Below are 18,062 nucleotides of genomic sequence, written 5' to 3' on the forward strand. Positions count from 1 at the left end.
ACTTTTTGCCACCTCCTTTTCTCTTCCTCCTCCTTCCATGAAGAAGCCTCTGGGTGAAGGGACAAGGGGTTCTTACCGGAGCGCTGACCTGAGTGCCTGCAGAGAGGTTTTGACAAGTGCCAGGCTGACCCGTTTTATAATAGGTCATCTGCTGCCAGCATTGCTCTAGGGGGGATGTATGCTGGGTAGAGCAGGGGTGAAGGAACATGGCGCCCAGCATTCTTCTCTGGATCACCATCACAGGCTGTAGTTTTAGCAGTATTAAGAGAGGAGGAGATGCTGGCACCACACCAGGTGGTCTCGCTATCTCTCAGCACTGTAACTCCCCATCCTCTGTTGAAGTCAGCCAAACTTTTCTGGACCCGACTCCATAAAAGCATCAGAAGCCCTACCCCCAATTCACTGCATCAGCTTCCGAACACCCAAAACGGCTCTGCTCCCAGTATCTTGCACAGAGCTGGACTTCGAAGCCACACCCATCCATCTCCACTGTTACAACATGATGGCATTCCTAAGTTCTCCACACTCCACCTGGATGTCAATTTTGCAACTCGTTTGGGGGAAGGTTGACATAAATAGAGCAGTGTTCCAAGTCCTATGGCTCTGACTTGCATTTCTCTGATGCCAACCTAAGCAGAGCAGCAATTGAGCTGCCGTCATCCAGGTATGCTAGGCCGCTGTTCTCTTGCAATGAAACTTGGAACATTACCGGAACAGAATATCATAGAATTCCTCTTAGGTATGATTTGAAGGACAGTATGGTTTTTTCATACACATCTTCCTTCAGAAATTGTAATCCACAGAATTACCTTTGAAGCAGTTATGGTGCTTCTGTCATAGGCACCACAGAACCAGGCTGTAGGCAGGACAGGCTCTCTCCCTCGATAGGCCTACCTTCTCACCACCTTCTCACCTTCATGGTCCCTTCTCACCACCATTGTGACCAGCCTCTTCCTCGCCGCAGCTGCCACATGCTTGCTTGACAGGCATCTCCTGTTGCTCCTCCTCATCTGGGACAGGACAAGCGGCGGATGAACAAGCACGTTGTCATGGTGAAAAAGGACAAGCACATTGTGTTGCATGAGCTCTCTCAGAAGAATGGCCAGGAGAGTATAAAGGTTCAGCACATTGCAGAGTGAATTTTCCCAGTGACCAAAGCCACTTTCTTGAAGATCTTGTGGCATTCAGCTTGTTAGGAACAGCGCCAGGGAGAATGGCCTTGAAGCTACTTTCCCCAGCCCTTCTGTAGATAAAAGCTGCTTTTGCTGTGAGAATGAAAACTGTTTACCTTACTGGAGCAGCTCTGACACCTCCCCTTCTCTTAGGAAGTGTGTGTGGTGGGGGTGAGGTTAGAAGGAATGAGAGAGAGGAACTTTACACATTCCATAGCAAGATGTGTTGTTCTTCGTTCTCAATCTGGGAAAAGGAATTGATGTGTCACTTACCTAGGCAACTTTGGGGGTCCATAGAGGATCCCCTGGCCTATTCAGAGAATCAATACAGCCACAAAGAAGGAGAGTAAAAACATGCTTTCACTTGCTTATCATCTTTAACACAAGTGCTTTTGTTTTATCTGTGTCCTTGGGTCTGGAAATGAGGTGGTTTGGTTGGACCAGGGTCCTGGGCTTAATGCACACGAACAGGGAGTACTTGCTGGGGGGCCACAGCTGGAGTGTGGACTGCCAGCAAATGCCTGACCATGCCTCCCCTTCTCATGTGGAAAGCACAAGATGAAGGAAAGCCAGACTTTGCTTTGGACCAAATTAACAGATTGCATATTGGAGGAGCAGGAGGGAAAGAAACTAGATGCAGGCATGTCTGCCTATTTGAAAAAGTGGGTGGTGTTGCTCTGAGTTTTGGAGGTGGCAGCAAAATGCATGGACGGATTCAGGGTGTCTTAACATTTGCAGCAGTGGCTTAAAATGGCCAAACTGCACCTATTCACATGGAAGACATTTTGGTTCCACTCTATCCCTGCAATACTCTTTTTTAAAAGGACAAGAATAAAGGCACATAAAAGTTTGTTTGCTGTGACAAGAGTAATCCAGTAGATGGCACTACTGGACAGCACTACAGTGTAGAGGGCCTTTAAATACTGATATGATCATCTTCTTCCATTGGATGCTTACTTGGATATTTGGCCTGCTTTTGACACCTATGTACAATTGCTAGAAAGCTGCATGCATTCCATGCAAATCCATGTACTAATATTGGAAAAGCAATCATTAAAATGCTCAAACTGCCAATTCAACCTCTTGGGTTTCATCTACAAGCAGGGGCTTTTCTTTTACAGTTCTGGGGCTCTGGATCTGGGAACTTTGCAGAGCCATCTGCAAAATGTTGAAAGATGAGGTTGCTGATTGTTCTTTTGTCCCGATCCTGATTCTAGCCAGATCACACCTAGCAGAAAGTCTTTGACATTCATTTTGGTGGAGGGACGGCTCTTCATGCACAGTTTGGTATGGCTAGATCCACTCCTACTAGGCCCCTTAAGCAAAACATTAATGGGGATGTCGGGACAGAGGTACACACGGAAAATAATTTCAGTCAAAGCAAGTGGGCTCGGCAACAACATACTGCAGTGCTCATTCTCGGAGTTCAGGCAAGCCATTCCTTCACGCAGGGCTTCCCCCATCCCTCCGCACTTCCCTTTCAAAGGAAGTGGCCCCTGATGCCAAGCTCCTTCTCAGGGTAGGACATCTGTTTAAAACCTTCCCAAGAACTGGTTGTTTACTCTCTGTTCAAATATGATTCCACATTCTCTTCCCAACCATCTCACTACATTCCATGGCTACTTGGTCCCAGGCAGTCCTCACTGGACTGATTTTTGCTGAGGTTTGCCCCAACTGGATTTCTTAACAGCTGTTTTGTGCTTCTGTAATGCCCCTCTCTGCTTTCTCCATCACCCATTTTGGCTACCTTGCTCTTGGCACTCATCAGGTCCCTTCCCATCTTAGAAAGAACAATGCTATAATGCAGCAAGTTCTGTTTTGAATGCAGATGGTATAGTTTATACTATAGACAGACAGTATAGTTTGTGGTGGATTTTCATTGCACAATTGCCCATCTCCCTAATTCTATGTGTTTAAATTTTCCTGAGTGGTAGTGGTGGTTAGCTGAATGTACAGGGCCTTGCATAAGGTAGCCAGGAGTTTAAAAATGTGGCTATGCATCCAACATTGGTGACAGGTAATGGTAAAAAAAACTTTGGAGCTCTGCTGACACACAGTAGACAATACTATGGTCAACAGATCAATGGTCTTGACTTAGGATCAAATGAACACCCAACTGAATGGCAAGGAGAACATCCAAACGGGATGCACATCTCCTTAAAGGGAATCAACAGTTTGCAACATCTTAAAAGCACAACCAAAGTGTATCCAGTGGTTGCCACGTAAAGGCAAGGCTACCCTAATTTCCCTGCAGTTTCCACGGATATCTGAAAACATGTGATAAAAAAGCAGAAAACTCTGCATAAAGGAAAGGGCAGGACTCCCACATCCCATGAAATAAATGATTGCCAAAAAGGCCAACAGTGATAAGTTGGGACTTTAAAATTTATTCCAACGTGCTATTTTTTAAAAAATATGCTCAGATCGAGTAGACCGTCTGAACTGTAGTAAAGGCAATATACGTGTAAAAACTTTTTTCATTCACAGTACAGATGTCATTTACAATAAGGGTCACAAACATCAAATGCAGAGTATTTTTCTCTTTTTTTAAACATTATATTCTGTGCTTTTCACCTGCAATTTTTTTGCACTCTTATAACCATACAGACATTGCAAGATGCAAATGTAGAAACTGAATTGAAAATAAAAATTACAAGCAAAACTACCAAATTACACTGTACTCTGAGTCTGTACATATTTACAGTACCTTTTTGGAATGTATTGCCATTTTTAAGAACATATAGAAACTTTCTAAAGCCTATTCCACTTACAGAATACATACACCTTTTAGAAAAAAAGGCAAATATTTATCTTACATGAGACCATGTATATTAAATTTGCGTACACATCATCAATATTATTAATATCTTACATTACATTTACTAAAGTGAGCATAAGTGCCATAATATTTCAATAATGAAAACTTGTTTTAATGTCATCATTAGGACCCAAATTTGGTATTTTCATAAAAAATATTTTACCTCTTAATTCACAAATACTGTGCAATAACTGGACAAAAAAATCCTAAGGAACACACAATAAACTCAAGTGCTGAAAAAAGTAAAAGGGGGGGCATATTGAAAAATGCACAACAGAAGGGCTAGATCGCAATGCTACATGCTTAGCTCAAAAGCATTTTATCATTATCAACAACACAATAGCTTTAATGCCTTTTAAAAACTAGTCTCAATGGCATTCTAATTTTTTCATGGCAGCTGACGCTGGGAAAGCCAGGAATTGGAAAAGGGGGGAACTTCTACCTACAAAGAATCAACAGGCAGAATACAATGGGTTTGGACATCACACAAAACCATAGTTTAATGGAATGAAATCAAGCCATGTGCTCAGACACTCTCCCTCCTCCAATGCAGCTGTGAGAAGTTCAGAAACACTGGCTTCTGGTTAACCACAGCATGTTGTATCCTCTGAACCTGACGCCCTATGATTAAACTTAATCATGGTTTGTTTGAAACAATTTGATGTGAAAACATGGGTTATGAAACTGGCTTGTTTCAACACATCATACCTAACCACAGTTTAAGGATTAGGGCTTAATGCTAAACTTTAAAAAAACAAAATCTCAGACATGATCAGAAGCTTCTAAATGCCTCCTTGCAGTCAGCTGGGAGTGATGGGAGAGGGAAGCGTGTGCATTCAGGGCTCACTGCAGCTCATTCCCATCGCTCTAACCTGTGGTTCATCATGACATGAATATGGGCAAGTCTAGGGCGAGTTCAGTGATTGGAAGTGTTTATCCACCAGGCTAATTCTTTTCGGTGTGGGCATCTTTCCCGGAATAGTCTGAGGATCCCAGCCTCAGTCAATAGTCTTACATTTACATTTATCGACAACACTATGTGGCTGCAAGCTCTTTCCCTGACTCCTACATGGACCATTGTGTTGATCGAATTGCAAATACGAGGAAGGACGCTTCCATGGCTTTTTCTTTTGTTACTTTTCTGAGATTCTCAACTTGAAAAAATGAATGTCTGCAAAGTCAATCACAAATATAGGTAGCAAAGATCCTTGCAGCTGAGTTGTTTTGAGGACTGCCAACCAACTCAGGTATAAATGCCAGAATTTATTTAAGAAAATCTGAACTGAAATCAAATTGAGCCTTACCGAAGTAAATCTGCCAGCACAGTCCAGGTGGTCCAAAGTTTCCTTGGAGTGACGGGCTGGTGGAAGCAGCCTAAGCCATTTCAACAGGGAATGGTTCTCGCATTTGTGTGGAACACTGGCTAACACTGAAGGGACAGGGCAACTGTAATCACGACAAAGTCTAACTGGAACACTGGACCATAGCCAGTCTTTAGCTTACATCCAAGTGGTTTGATTTTGCTGGGTGGTGGGGTATTCAATGCCAGCAACGTTTTATTGGCTTGGATGCATCCTGAAAGATACTTCAGGACAAGCACCAAGCCACGCTTTGTCGTGGTGTCTGAAGCACCTTCCAATAAACTATGATTGTTGAGTGGCTTCCACATCAGTATCTCAAATCACAATTTAAATGGCTTTGGAAAAACTAAGGTTTGGCATTACATCTGAACTGACATACCAAGGCTGGCACCATTCCTCTGTCTTCTGAATCCACTCTTTAGGATAGCATCTATACATTCTCAAGGAAGGCAGAGGGAAGATGGAAAGCACACAAACCATGGTTTTCTTGTACAAAACATGGTTTGTATACTGATGCTGCAGTCCTATGTCCATTTACCCAGCAGTAAGATTATTTCTGAGTAAGACAGGTATAAGATCCGGCTGTAAATTATAATTAGAATAAATCATGGTTTGCTGTTATTATGACCAAACCAACCATTTGTGTGACAGCAACTTCAGTAAACTCACATTACTATGCAGATGACCAAATATTTTTAAATCTTAAGCCTTTAATGAACAATCAAAATGTCTACACAGCCAAAAGAAGTAGTTAGTTTAGTATCTTTCAGAACACTGGAAAATTAGGCAAGTATATAAAGGTGCTTAAATATCAAGTCTTTCATGGATTATAAATCTAATTATAAAGCACTTTGAAATAAAAAGCAATCAACTTTTATTGATGCCACCAACATTTTAAAATGTTTTCTTCTTTTTCTCTTTGGCCTCTAAATGAATAAAACTAAGAAGGGCACTCTAAAGTACCAAAGGGAGGGTTAATAAATCATAATACAGATGTCTTAAGCTGGGAAAAAAGACTTTCAAAAGGGGTTTGATGCAAAGTAGCTTTACATAAACCATCATCAAAAATTTGAACTCAAAGTTAGGCCAAGTAGAAAGCAGTTCTAGAAATAATCTACAGAATGTACAATCCAATCACATGCCTGTTTATTGTGAAGTAAATTCATTATGTTCAATGAAATCTACTCCTAAAGGTATGGAAGTGCAAACTTAGGGTGCACGTGTGTTTACATTCTTTGCTGCAAGCATGATTACAGTGCTATCTCTGGGGCTGGGGAAGCTCTCCTCCAAAGCAGAAGAATGGATGATGAATCGGACAGATCTCCTCGGTCTGAGAAGACAAGAGGGGACAGTGTGTGGCGTGGCTGTCTCCTTAGGCATTCATCACAGCACCACACTGTGGGACCACGCAGCGGCTCTGCAATTGACCCAGAAGGTTTCGTTCAGCGGGGCCATTTAAGTGCTTTGGGTTAAGCACATTCTTAAGGCTTTGCTAGGTCTGCCTAGAGTGCTCAGCACCTTGCAGGATGAGCCCTTAGTATGTTTAGTAGCTTGCCGTAAGGAGCCCAGCTCCACCTGGTCAGCCAAGTGCACTTGGTCGGCCACCAAGAAATGCCCCACAGACATCCAGGAGTCCAGCTGGTTGACAGTAATGACGGGCTGAAGGAGGTTCACTGCATGCTCTGTTTTTTGCTTTGTATGCATCACACAGTAACTCCAAGCTTTTTCACACATGAGGGTTAAAGAGACTTTGGCTTAGATTGGTCTATAATAGGAATGCAAAGCAAAATGAAACCCAACATTCGCAAGAATGTCAATTCAGTTCTTCTTCTTTTTCCCTCCCCTCTCTCTCCACCACCTTTCTGCAATCACAACTGATGCCAGTAGTGCAAGAATGGCTTGAGGCTCATTTAGGCCTCAGGTGTGATAACTTAACACTTGCAACACCTTCATCGAACTGCACTAAGTCAAACTGGAGAACCGAAGGATACATTGACGTGGCAGGAAGGAAGGGCAAAAACGGTCACAAGCAGATATGCTAACCTGAATGTTCAGGAAGTAGGCACTCTATGTCAGATCCCAACAAGAAAGAAAAGTGAAGTTCAAGTATAGTCATCAGTAGAAGGAGACAAAAACAAGACATTGTCACCCAAAGCAACAGCACTTTGGCTCAATGCCTTGAATGCTCTGCCTGTGGTTCAAGCAGTATTGTGATCCTTTGTCAACAAACCTTGGTCTCCATCCCCTCTTTCACCAGATGAAAGTGGCTTTGTGGAATAGTATGGAGATGACTGGGCTTGGCTGCCACATCAGACGAGCATTTGCACTGCAGTGTGGACAAAACATCCCTTGACAAACTCCTAGGAGTAAATTTAAAATAAAGGTGCAAGAGCAAATATACCCAGATGGTTATTAATATTAGCTCTGGGTTGTTTACAGATTCCATGAGAAAATGAGGAGGAAACATAACTTCCAGTGCACCCAAGGGACAGAGAGAGAGAAGGGAGAAAAAATAATAATTGAAGGCTGAAAACTGAGCACCATGTTGCATTGGATCTAGCCCTAAAGCAAAACCAGGTACGCTTAGAACATGTGTACAAGTAGAACATGGACTAATCATAGAGGTGCAAGAGTCTAATGATGGCTCATGTACAATTTCAATATGGAAAACCATTTGGTCCAAAAGGGCTGCATGGAAAGCAGGTCAGTGAAGGAGGGAGGGCAGGATGGAGGGAACTGAGGGGAATAAACAGCCTGAAATTGCAGGGAATTCAGAGCCATAGTGGAAATAAGAAGCTGTTTTCCAGCCATGCCCAGAGAGGTTCTGGTTTGGGGCTTCCTCCTTCAGTGAAGCCAGTGAGTAACACTGTGAATCCTTTGACATCGATGTGAGTGTGGTACCAATTTCCATTGGAGCCAGACTTCCAAGGTTGCTGTTCATTCCCCTATGACCTGTTGAAAAAGGGGGTTGTATTGGACCTTCCATAAGGCCTCTGGTTAGGTCCTGGACTCCAGCACAGAGTCAATAGCACATAATTCTGTTCCTTAGCACTGAAAGAGGTATTATAAGCAGTAAACAAGGAAAATATAGTAGACCATGAAGAACGTTTTCCAGTGAACTCTGAAATTCCAGCATTAGTTTGGTCACCTTCACAAGATCAATGTCACTTTGACCCAAAATAAATCAACCCCCCACCCCAAAAGCAACATCTTGTGGTCCTTAAGTTACCTAATACAAATATGAAATGATACATCACAACTGCAGAGTATTCAGCTCAAATCACACCCATCCCAGGTTATTCAGCTGTGCAATGACAACAGTTGGTGGCTTTTCAAGCCTGCCTTAAAATGCTCTCATTCAGGATTTCATTATATTTGCACTGTTAAATAAAAAGAGGGAGGCGAACATGCATGCAATAAACTGGAACTTCTCTGAAGGAAGGAAGGACTGGTCCACTGGTTAAATATTTGTGGAACTGGTTTTGCTTCATTAATTGTGCAAAGTATTTGGGCAGACTCCATACAGAACAAGAGACTCTCCAAACAAGCACTGAGCTTCCTATCTACCCGAGTAAACATTTGTTCTAACAGTCAAACTTCTGAGATGGCATTAACATGGCAAAGCTGCATGGCTCTGATGTCACAGCTTGGTCTGTACTCTTCCGGTGGGCCTGTTTTTATAATTGCACTACAAATGTTAAAGAACATCCATGTTTAAGTGGCCATTAGACATTTGCTGTTGCAATCTATGCTATAGGCTAACAATGGCAGTTTTTCATTTATTCTGTGGGAGGGGGGATAATATGTGAAAATTTTGTTTAAATACCCCTTATTTTCTTCTTTGCTATGTCAGTGTAGTGACCAACTAAAGATGGACATGTCCAAGATCCATCCCAGAACCAGGTATGGGCTGGGCTGGTATAAAAACACAAGCATGGACTTAACCCAGACTGATGAGATGCTTCATGTTGACGGTTCACACCAAAGCCAAACTGCAGGTTCCTTGGCTGCCTCTGCTCCTGCCCATGCTTTTCTCCCCCCTGGCCCCCACCAGAACTTGCTGGGCCACAACTCTCCTTTCCACCAAGCTGGTGGCAAAGGGACCCACAGAAACCTGGTCGGGGGGGGGGGTGCCAGGTGGGGGAAGGTGCTCTCTGAGACCTTCAGAGATGGTCTCACATGTCAGACAGCACCGATGGCCATGTGAAGGCCATCAGGTCAGCAGCCCTGCCGTTTATCCCCCCTCCCCTGCTTTGCGGTTTCCAGAAGTGGGATCAGAGGAGATGTTCTCCAGTGGAAGCGTGGGGAGCAGGTGGCAGGAAACAAACAAGCAAGACATGCTGCCAACGCTGAGAGTTCGCATCTCAGGCTTGACAGCATGTTTCCAATGGAGGAGCTTCTGGGGGGCAATGGCCCAGGGTCCACAGCAGAGCCTCGAGCTTTAGCAGCTGGTTAAAGGCACTGCGTGGGGATTGTGCGTATGTCGTAAAGCAGCAGCCAGTCATGGAATGTCAGTATTAAAGCAAGAACGGCTTTCAGAAAGCTAAGATCTCCTACATCATACTCATTTTTTCTACATTCAATACATTCTTACTTCCTTGCAATTTCAGCGGGGCAGGGTTGTTGTTTTTTTTAATGGGCATGCGTGTGTCCCTTTTTTCAAAAGTGCTTTTGAGGGTTGTATGTAAGGGAGGCACATTCTGAGATCCTTTTGTGTTTGAGTTGCGGGGGGAGGGGGGGTCTTTCACCACCATCAGGGCCTTCCCATACAAAATAAGTGCTAGTTTCATTTACAATTCAAAAGTAAACACTTCTTTTTTCCCCCAGATTCACTCAGTCACAGCTGTCCTGAAAGCACACTTGCAGGGCAACCAGAGCAATGCAAATAATAAAAGAAATAATTATAAAACAACAAGCACTTTGCCACATATTAAATAAAGCAAATAATAAATAGGGGGTCTTTGGGGGGTTGTAACTGTCTGTACATGACAACGGGGTCGGTCCCCCCAATCATTCAATCAATATCATTTAAGAGGTTTTCAGTGCAGCCTCAGGAAACAGTATTTTACCCTTTCCTGTCTGCGTTGGACAAGCCCAAAGGAACAGACTTTGTCATGGTGATGAGAGACACAGTCTTCTAAACCCCTTTCCAAAATTCTCTAAAAAATAAAATTAAAAAAATCATCGCTTCTATTTGTTTGTTTGTGTATTTGAAGCAACAGCAACAACAACGCAAAACAGTATAGAAAAAGGCACAGGTACATGTGGAAATAATACCAGACTGGAACAAAGGAAAAAACGCAACGAAATGCACGAGTCTCTGTGGGTTTGGTCATATGCTAGAGAGTCTTTTCCTTTAGCAATGATTATTCTAAAACCAAGAGCATTAGCAAGGTCTGTTTTGTTTTACTTGGGAAGCCTGTGACAAAAAGATGGAGGGAGGTTCAAGTACTTCTCGTATTGTTATCCACTTGCCTTTCTGCGAGGCGGAAGCCTGCTTGCTCCACGGGGGGGCTCCTCCTCCTGTGCGGCCCCCCTTGGGGCGCTGGCTCCCCTGAGAGGTTCCTTCTCCTGACAGAGAGTGGGCAGGAGAACTGGCTCGAGCCAGGCTCCAACAGGCAGCCGGTGCTGCTGCTCCTGTCCAGCGTCTGCGCAGGGAAGTCCGAGAGAAAAGTGCAGGGGGGGTCAAAAGAGGTGCTTAAGCTGCTACGCTTCTTCTTTCCCTTCTTGCCTGAGAGTTCTTCCCCACTGACCAAAGGCTCAGGCGACGCTCCCTTCTCTGGGCAGGAACTCGCTCGGGGGGCCGGGCAGCTGTCCTGCTCCGAGCCACCGGCTTCAGCACGTGTTTTTACCCTGTATTCTTCCTCCTTGGCTGCCTTTTGGGGAAGCTCGCTAGTCCTTACCTTCTCCTGCAGGTAGCTGCTCTGAAGCGGTGGGGTTGCTGCTGATGACGGAGTGCCACGGAGGTCTTGGGCCTTCCTGCCCCTTTCTTTAGCTTGGCTGAATTCAGAGAAGGGCTCGCCCTGTGCAAAATAGCTGACTTGCCCGGACATCACTGAGCTGTGCCCCAACCTAGGGTGGCTGCTGGGCCTGGCCTGGACCATCTGGATGCCCCCGATGGGGATCATGGGGCATGGGCTCCTGGTTAACTGTTGGGAGTGCAGTGGGAGATGACTGAAGATATAATCTTCCACTCGGCTCGGAGCACGGACGTTGATGTCGTGGGGTGACTGCAAAGGCCTTACACAGAGATGTTGAGCACTGCCCGGTGAGCTCGATGGGCTTCTGGATTCTTTCTTCTGTAATGACAAAAGGGTTTGCACATGTGTGTGTGTGTGTGTGTGTGTTTTAAGTGCCGTCAACTCGCAAGGTTGCTGCCCATTGAGCAGGGATGCAGGATGCAGGCATGGGAGCCAGCCTGGGCCCTGCTGAGGTCCACCTCCGAGTTCCCTGGATGCCCCCACCTCCTTCCATCGGCCCCAACAAGCCCCAGTCACAGAGTGGCTTCAATGTGCAGTGTTTTCCCCCATTCAAAGGGTAAAATGCCTCCCCCAGATCTTTATTCCTGTCAGGAGGAGCTGAAAATTTGGCCTGCCCCTTTGGCCGCAGCCTTGCTCACTACTGGAATGCAGCTCCCGAGAGCTTCTGCACTGTACAGAGAACAGACACAAAAACCAACACGCTTTTAGAAAGGATGCCTTGTTTTGGAGACAAAATGGAGAAAGAGGAGGACAGAGACACTCTCCCCTTTATTGCACAGGCCGTCCACGGGCACCAGCAAGCCCTGAAATCCCTTTCTCAGCACCTGTCCCACTTTTTCTTTCATAAATTAGCACCTTTTCTTACTGGCTGCTGGGACCTCTTCAAAGCAAGGTGAGGGCCTCCATCCACTGTCACCTTCCGTCTCCCATAATTCCCATGGGTCACATGTGAGGTTCGAGGGCATTTTTAGTAAATGCGCCTAAAGACTATTGCTTTCCTCTGTGGCACATACAGCCACCCAAGAAAGTGGTGCCCAGAGCAGTTGTCCAAACTGCCAAATGTTCCCATGGGGCCAGAAAGGTTACCAACTGCAGCACTGTCACAGCTGGTTACCCTTCTCCCTCTGTTCATTAGAAAGCAAAAAGACACACAGAGATGGCTTCATTGCTGCAGCCCACTTTAGGTTGGGTACCTGAAGTCTCCTGACTCACCATCTGAAGTGCTTGCAGTCTCCTGAACTACCATCAAAGAGCAAAGGCACAGAGCTTACCAGTTTAGGTTCTTCATACAGCTCCGTGTTTTTGCTGAGGGACCTGTGAGGTAGAGGCACCGAAGATGATATTCCATGCTGAGTTTTGCACGAGCTTTGAACTTTTTCTTCACCTGCTGAAGGCAAGTCCTCTCTCCCTGGGGACGGGTACCGTGAAGGTGGCTCTGAAGAGCTCTGGGACAACGTCTTCTTCATGGAGAAGTATCTGGCTGAGGACATTTCCCTGCTTGGAGATACGTGTCTCACAGGGGAGACCCTCCTCTCTGGTGGAAGATACACTCGTGGAGATGACAGCTCTCTTCTTGAAGAAGCGTATCTGCTTGGCGACGGCTCAAGTCTTGTGGACAAGCTATGAAGGGGAACTGCCTCTCTCCTTGGAGACATCCGATGACAGGGCATGCCCAGCCCCAGAGAGAGACTTCTCAGTGAAGATGTTTCTCCAGTGGGCGAAAACCTTTTCAGTGAAGTTTCATTTTTGGTTAAGAGGTGCTTTCGAGCCAGTATTGATCGGTTACCACCACCAGTGCCAGACTCCTTGCCTGGGAACCATTTCCTTCTAGGAGAGGTGTCTTTGGAGACGGACAAGTCCATTGCTAATGGCACCTGTGGCTTTGCAATTGATTCCTTCTCAGCTAGGAGCATACTAGAGGTCAAAACTGGCTGATGGAGTCTCAACAAGCTGTGGCAGACAGCAACTTCACTGTTATCACCAGACCATTTCATTTCTGCTTCCGAGGAGGTGGTCTGGTGACTTTGAACAGCACACTCACTGCTGGAGACAACGTCTTCAGCCGTAGGCAAGGCTGTCTTAGTACCTTTCTCCTGGGCAGAGGGAGAACATCTTGGAGAATGCTCTGGGAGGCAGGTGTTCTTCATTTCTGAGGCCTTTGCAGGTGGCTCCTCTTGGCTTTCCTCCTCCTCTTCCTCCTCTTCCTCCTCTTCCTCCTCCTCCTCCTCCTCATTGTCATCATCTTCATCAGACTCTTCCAAGTCTGAAAACTGGTGTTCTTCAAGCAGCTCGGATCCCTCCTGCCCTTCTGAATCTTGGAAGAGATCTTCACTGGTTCCTAAAGGGGGAACAAATGATTGATCAAGTATCTTCAAATATCTATATTTATGTCAATACAGATTTATATCTATATACACACAATCAAAGCAACCATATCTTTGAAAACCACTGGAGATAAACTTTGCTGTGCTCTGTACAACTAGTAATGGTGCAACATTTGGAAGGGAGCATAAAATGTGAACTCTTCACTGTGCAAAAACTGTGGCCCATCTCAAGTCCGCTCCTGACTTTCCAGCTTGGGCTCAAGTTGCAACAAGAGTCACACATTAAGTTCTTATTCTTCCCATCCTAGGTTAAATTCTTCCCAGACTTTTGAGCATTTTTCCAAACTGAACGTCTTCCCGAGGCTTGATTTCCAGATGCCTATTATCCCAACATATATACCATACAAAATATATTTTGGTACATCTTTAAAGCTAAGAACTGCATAATAAAATTGGAGAAGTGCGAACTTTGAAAGGCAATTTGTCTCTGATCTGCATATTAGTGTAGGACATGTGGATCAGGTCTGTTTGTGTTGAGAACAAGAGGGGCCATTGTTCTTGGCATGCGCTTTCCAGTCGCACCAGTCTAGACTCACCGGAGGAATTGGGGGCCTGGCAAATGGGCTTCAGACACTGAGGCAGTGCAAGTGGAAGAGCCCATCCCAGTGTCACCCTCCCCAGGTATTCAGGAGGAATCTGAGACCAGCCAAGATTTACATGCTGTTGGGAGAGAAGAACCAGCCAACCAGAGGGTCAGTAGAGACACGTCTGCCTCCAGTGGGGCTTTCCCATAGGGATGGGGTCCAGAGTTACTCACAAGGAGGATTCTCAGAACGAGCTGCTAGATTGGGCTCAAGGAACAGCTCTGTGCATGCTCAGACACTCGCTCTTTGTTGGTTATGCCTACTGGAAGTTCATTAGGAAATGAAGAGCTTTTCACCAAAAAACAGTCTGTTCTGGAAGTGCAAAGGGGGAAACTTAGTTTGCGGCAGTTTGACTCAGAATATGTAATTCCTAAAGCAGCTCTACTTTAATAATACATTGTTATTAAGTCATTTTCACTGACTGCTGTGGGATTTCATTGTGATCACTTAATCATCTGGATGACAAAGCGATGCTTTATGTGCACATCATTATTCCTGATGGGTCAGAGTTTTTGCATGGGGATGATTTGAAAGGAGAGAAATGGAAACTGTTTACATGAGTTCCTAGGTACCACAAGAAGAGCAGCAAGTGGACCAAAACTGCATTTGAAGTGTGATCCTATGGCCTCCCAACATTTTCTGGGGGCCATAGGATAGGAAGGAGTTCCAGTTCGGTTTGCAGAAAAATTTTCCAAGGATGGAGCTGAGATTTCAACCTTGGAGGGCCCTCCCTCCTTTTCTTTTCACATTCAGCACAGTTCTTTCCATTGCAGCTGGGCTCTGAAGGTGGAAGTCTTATTTTCAGATCTGGTGCTATGTGTACGGTGGTGGTGTTGGAAAGCATGGAGGGAGAAGCAAAGCACCACTGTCCTCTGAAAAATCCCACAGGTGCGTCAGCCTTTCCTCTTTGCAAGGAGTGGCTAAGCAATTCAGACAGCTGAACTCAGCTTTCTATGTTTTGACAGATCAGGGGTGCATGGAGGCAGCCCTTGCTTCCACACTCCTCTCTCTTCCACTGGATGCCTGTAATTTTCCAGGTTTGGCACTCTCCAGTGACTGGCTTGTAAAATTTGCATCTATATATATAAAGGAGCAGAGACAACTTTTTCACATATCATTTCCTCTATTCCTCTTGTTTTCCTGTTTGCAGGGGACTGATAACTAGTCACCAGAGTCAAAGGGAGAGCATAATTAGGTATGCTGCCCCTGAAATCTCCTTTAAAAATCCTACTTCTCCTTCTTGGTGGACATGATGGACCGTTTGATATAAACACAAAGGAAGTAAGCACTGTGTGTGTGTAGAGAGAGAATGCAAAACTGCATGCCTTGCCATCATGAGGCAATGAAGCCAAACACATTCCAGTGGACAGGAGTACTGCCAAAATCAACAGATGAGGAAGGATTGCAGTCCAGTGGATTGCTGGTTTCCACGAAACTAAGATCAGCTTTCATGATGGAACTCTGCAGGTGTCCAGGATCTGAAAAGGCAGGTGTAAATAAGGACCCTTGGCCCAGGATCTGAAATAAGGACCTCGACTGCCACTTCAGGTGCACTCAGCCATGCAAAGTTTGGAGCATGAGGGCAGCACTGCAGTATGCTTTGGAGTTCCCTTTTCACTTTTCCCTGGGCATCCTTCCCACTTTTGGAAGCAGAGCAAACTTCCACTGGCTCAGAGGCTTGAACTGCTGCTGAGACCCTGACTTGCTGTCCTGCTCATGATGCGTCACCATTAGGCCAGCTTGGATGTGGGAACTGTTTGATAGGCCAAGGCAGTTAGCCACCGGAGGGGCTCCTTTCAGAGACCGTGCCTCCGCCTCCTAGTCATCCACAGCACAGAACACAGTCATGATTTTCCAGGCTTTTAGCACACTGCTAACAAGGACCAGTTGTTCAGCTTCCTCCTTTTCCCCCACCAACAGTTCAAGGGATGACTTCATTGTGATGTTGCAGGTTGGCCAACGGGCCACCCAACTTTCACATTTTTGGTGCATCTTAAGATGTGGGTTGAGGTAGTTGGCTTAAGAATAGGGATGGTTCTTGAGAACCTCCTGAATCTGATCAACTATTAAGAGTAAGTAAGCAGACACCACAACTTCTCCAGAAATCTGACACAGAAGCAGATGTCCGCTGGCTGACACCACTGTGACTGACACAATACTGGGACTTTCTTTTGCTTTGCACATTCTTTCCTCCCAGGGGTAACCCTCTGGCAATGTAGCATCCACTCCAAATGGAGAAATGTTTTTGCACAAAGCAAAGCAGCAGGGAAAAAGGGTCCAAGGGAGAGCTTGGATCAACCAGAGGGAGGGGAAATAAGACCTTGGAGGTAAAAGCAATTTCTGGTTGCCCCAGAGAGAGCAGCTGTGTGATTGCAATGGCACAAGGAGAGCCCCGCTGGATCGATGTCTGCCCCATCCATTCTAGCAACCTGTTTTGCTGGTTCCCAGCAACAGAGCGTTCTGCTTCTGCCACTGCTCTCTGGACCAGAGCTGCTTTCTAACTTTTTTATTTTATTTATATGCCACTACTCAAGATACAAATCCATCCAAATGAGAAATGCTGGAGACACTTGCAAAAGATTGAAGGGAATGAGGATTTCTACTAATCTGACTTGTGGATTCAGCAGCCTTGCAGAAGGGTTTTAAAAAATGTAAGGGATTTGCACTAACTCGCATTTCCAAATTAGCAAAAGTCTGGTGAAATAGAAGTGATTCCTTCCATAAGCAGATGGTCAAACAAAATACACCTGAGAATCCATGAAACCTAGGTAGAATGGACTTAACATGATCCTGTATATCCCGAAGCCAAGTAAAATGGTAGACAATGTCAAAAGGATCACCATGATATTTTCCATAGAATGGCTGATAGAATTTGGTGTTGGGGGAATGCAAAGTCCCACTGGAGAGGGAGAGGGGAACAGGCAGCAGCAGACCAGCTGCTCTGCATGTAGATTCCCCAGGTTTAATCCTAAGGATCTCCAGGAAGGGCTTGGTGGAAGGAATTCTGTCTGAAACCCTAGAAAGCTGCTGTCAGAGCACTGGGCCAGCTGGACCTGTTGCCTGGCTCAGTATAAGTCTGCTTCATCTGGTCTGAAGAGCAAGCATCGAACACCATCCTCCTTTCCTTTTTACTACAGGGGTTGCTGAGGCTAGATGGCCCTGGGGTCTCAGTGGGAGACGGAGTCCAGCTGGGGCGAGGTCTGAGATCTTCCCTCACCTCAGGAGAAGGAAGGATTGCATTCAGTTTGGAAGCATGCTGACCTGAGCTGCATGTCCCCAGTCCCTGAACTGCTCCAGGGATTTTTTCCTTCCAGTTCTGCACACGTCTGAATTTTGTGTGCAGCTTTTAGCTGAAAGAATATGCAGTGCATATAGTATATATTTTAAAATATAAAATCTACCTGGATTAATGGAATCTCCCCTAATGTAGCTGCCCCTACAGTCTATTTATTTAAACAAAAGCTGAAGACATTCCTGTGGTTTAGACACTGGGACTGTAACATGTTTAGGTGTGGCCCTAGAAAGGTTTATTGCTGCTGTTTTACTAGATGTTAAGTATTGTGATCTGAAGGATGCTTATTTTTCTGCTCTATGGATGGATAGATAAGAAAATAAATGGGCAAATACAATGCACAGAGAATGGGTATGACTTTTGTGCAATTAATTTTAGAAGGAAGATTCATGCAGAAAGAGGATGAGAAGGACTTAGGAAGGAACACATGCAAATGGGGCCTGGACCAAAAATAGCCTGATCCATCCATC

The 18,062-nt window shown here is 45.2% G+C and overlaps 1 protein-coding gene across 7 annotated transcripts in view; it reads right to left on the reverse strand.

The window, feature by feature from the left end:
- Positions 1–3,539: 3,539 nt before the first annotated feature.
- Positions 3,540–18,062, reverse strand: part of HIVEP3 (HIVEP zinc finger 3) — a 244,282-nt gene continuing 229,759 nt past the window's right edge. For all 7 annotated transcript variants that reach the window (XM_044435196.1, XM_044435195.1, XM_044435197.1 and 4 more), the window contains 2 exons: positions 12,604–13,670; positions 3,540–11,650 (listed from right to left, as the gene is read on the reverse strand). In XM_044435196.1, coding sequence (XP_044291131.1) covers positions 10,796–11,650; positions 12,604–13,670 — 1,922 coding nt within the window. In that variant the 3' untranslated portion in view covers positions 3,540–10,795. The remainder of the gene's footprint in view (positions 11,651–12,603; positions 13,671–18,062) is intronic.

This window comes from Varanus komodoensis, unplaced genomic scaffold (assembly GCF_004798865.1).
Source record: "Varanus komodoensis strain SLA01 unplaced genomic scaffold, ASM479886v1 scaffold29_1, whole genome shotgun sequence".
Taxonomy (NCBI): Eukaryota; Metazoa; Chordata; class Lepidosauria; order Squamata; family Varanidae; genus Varanus; species Varanus komodoensis.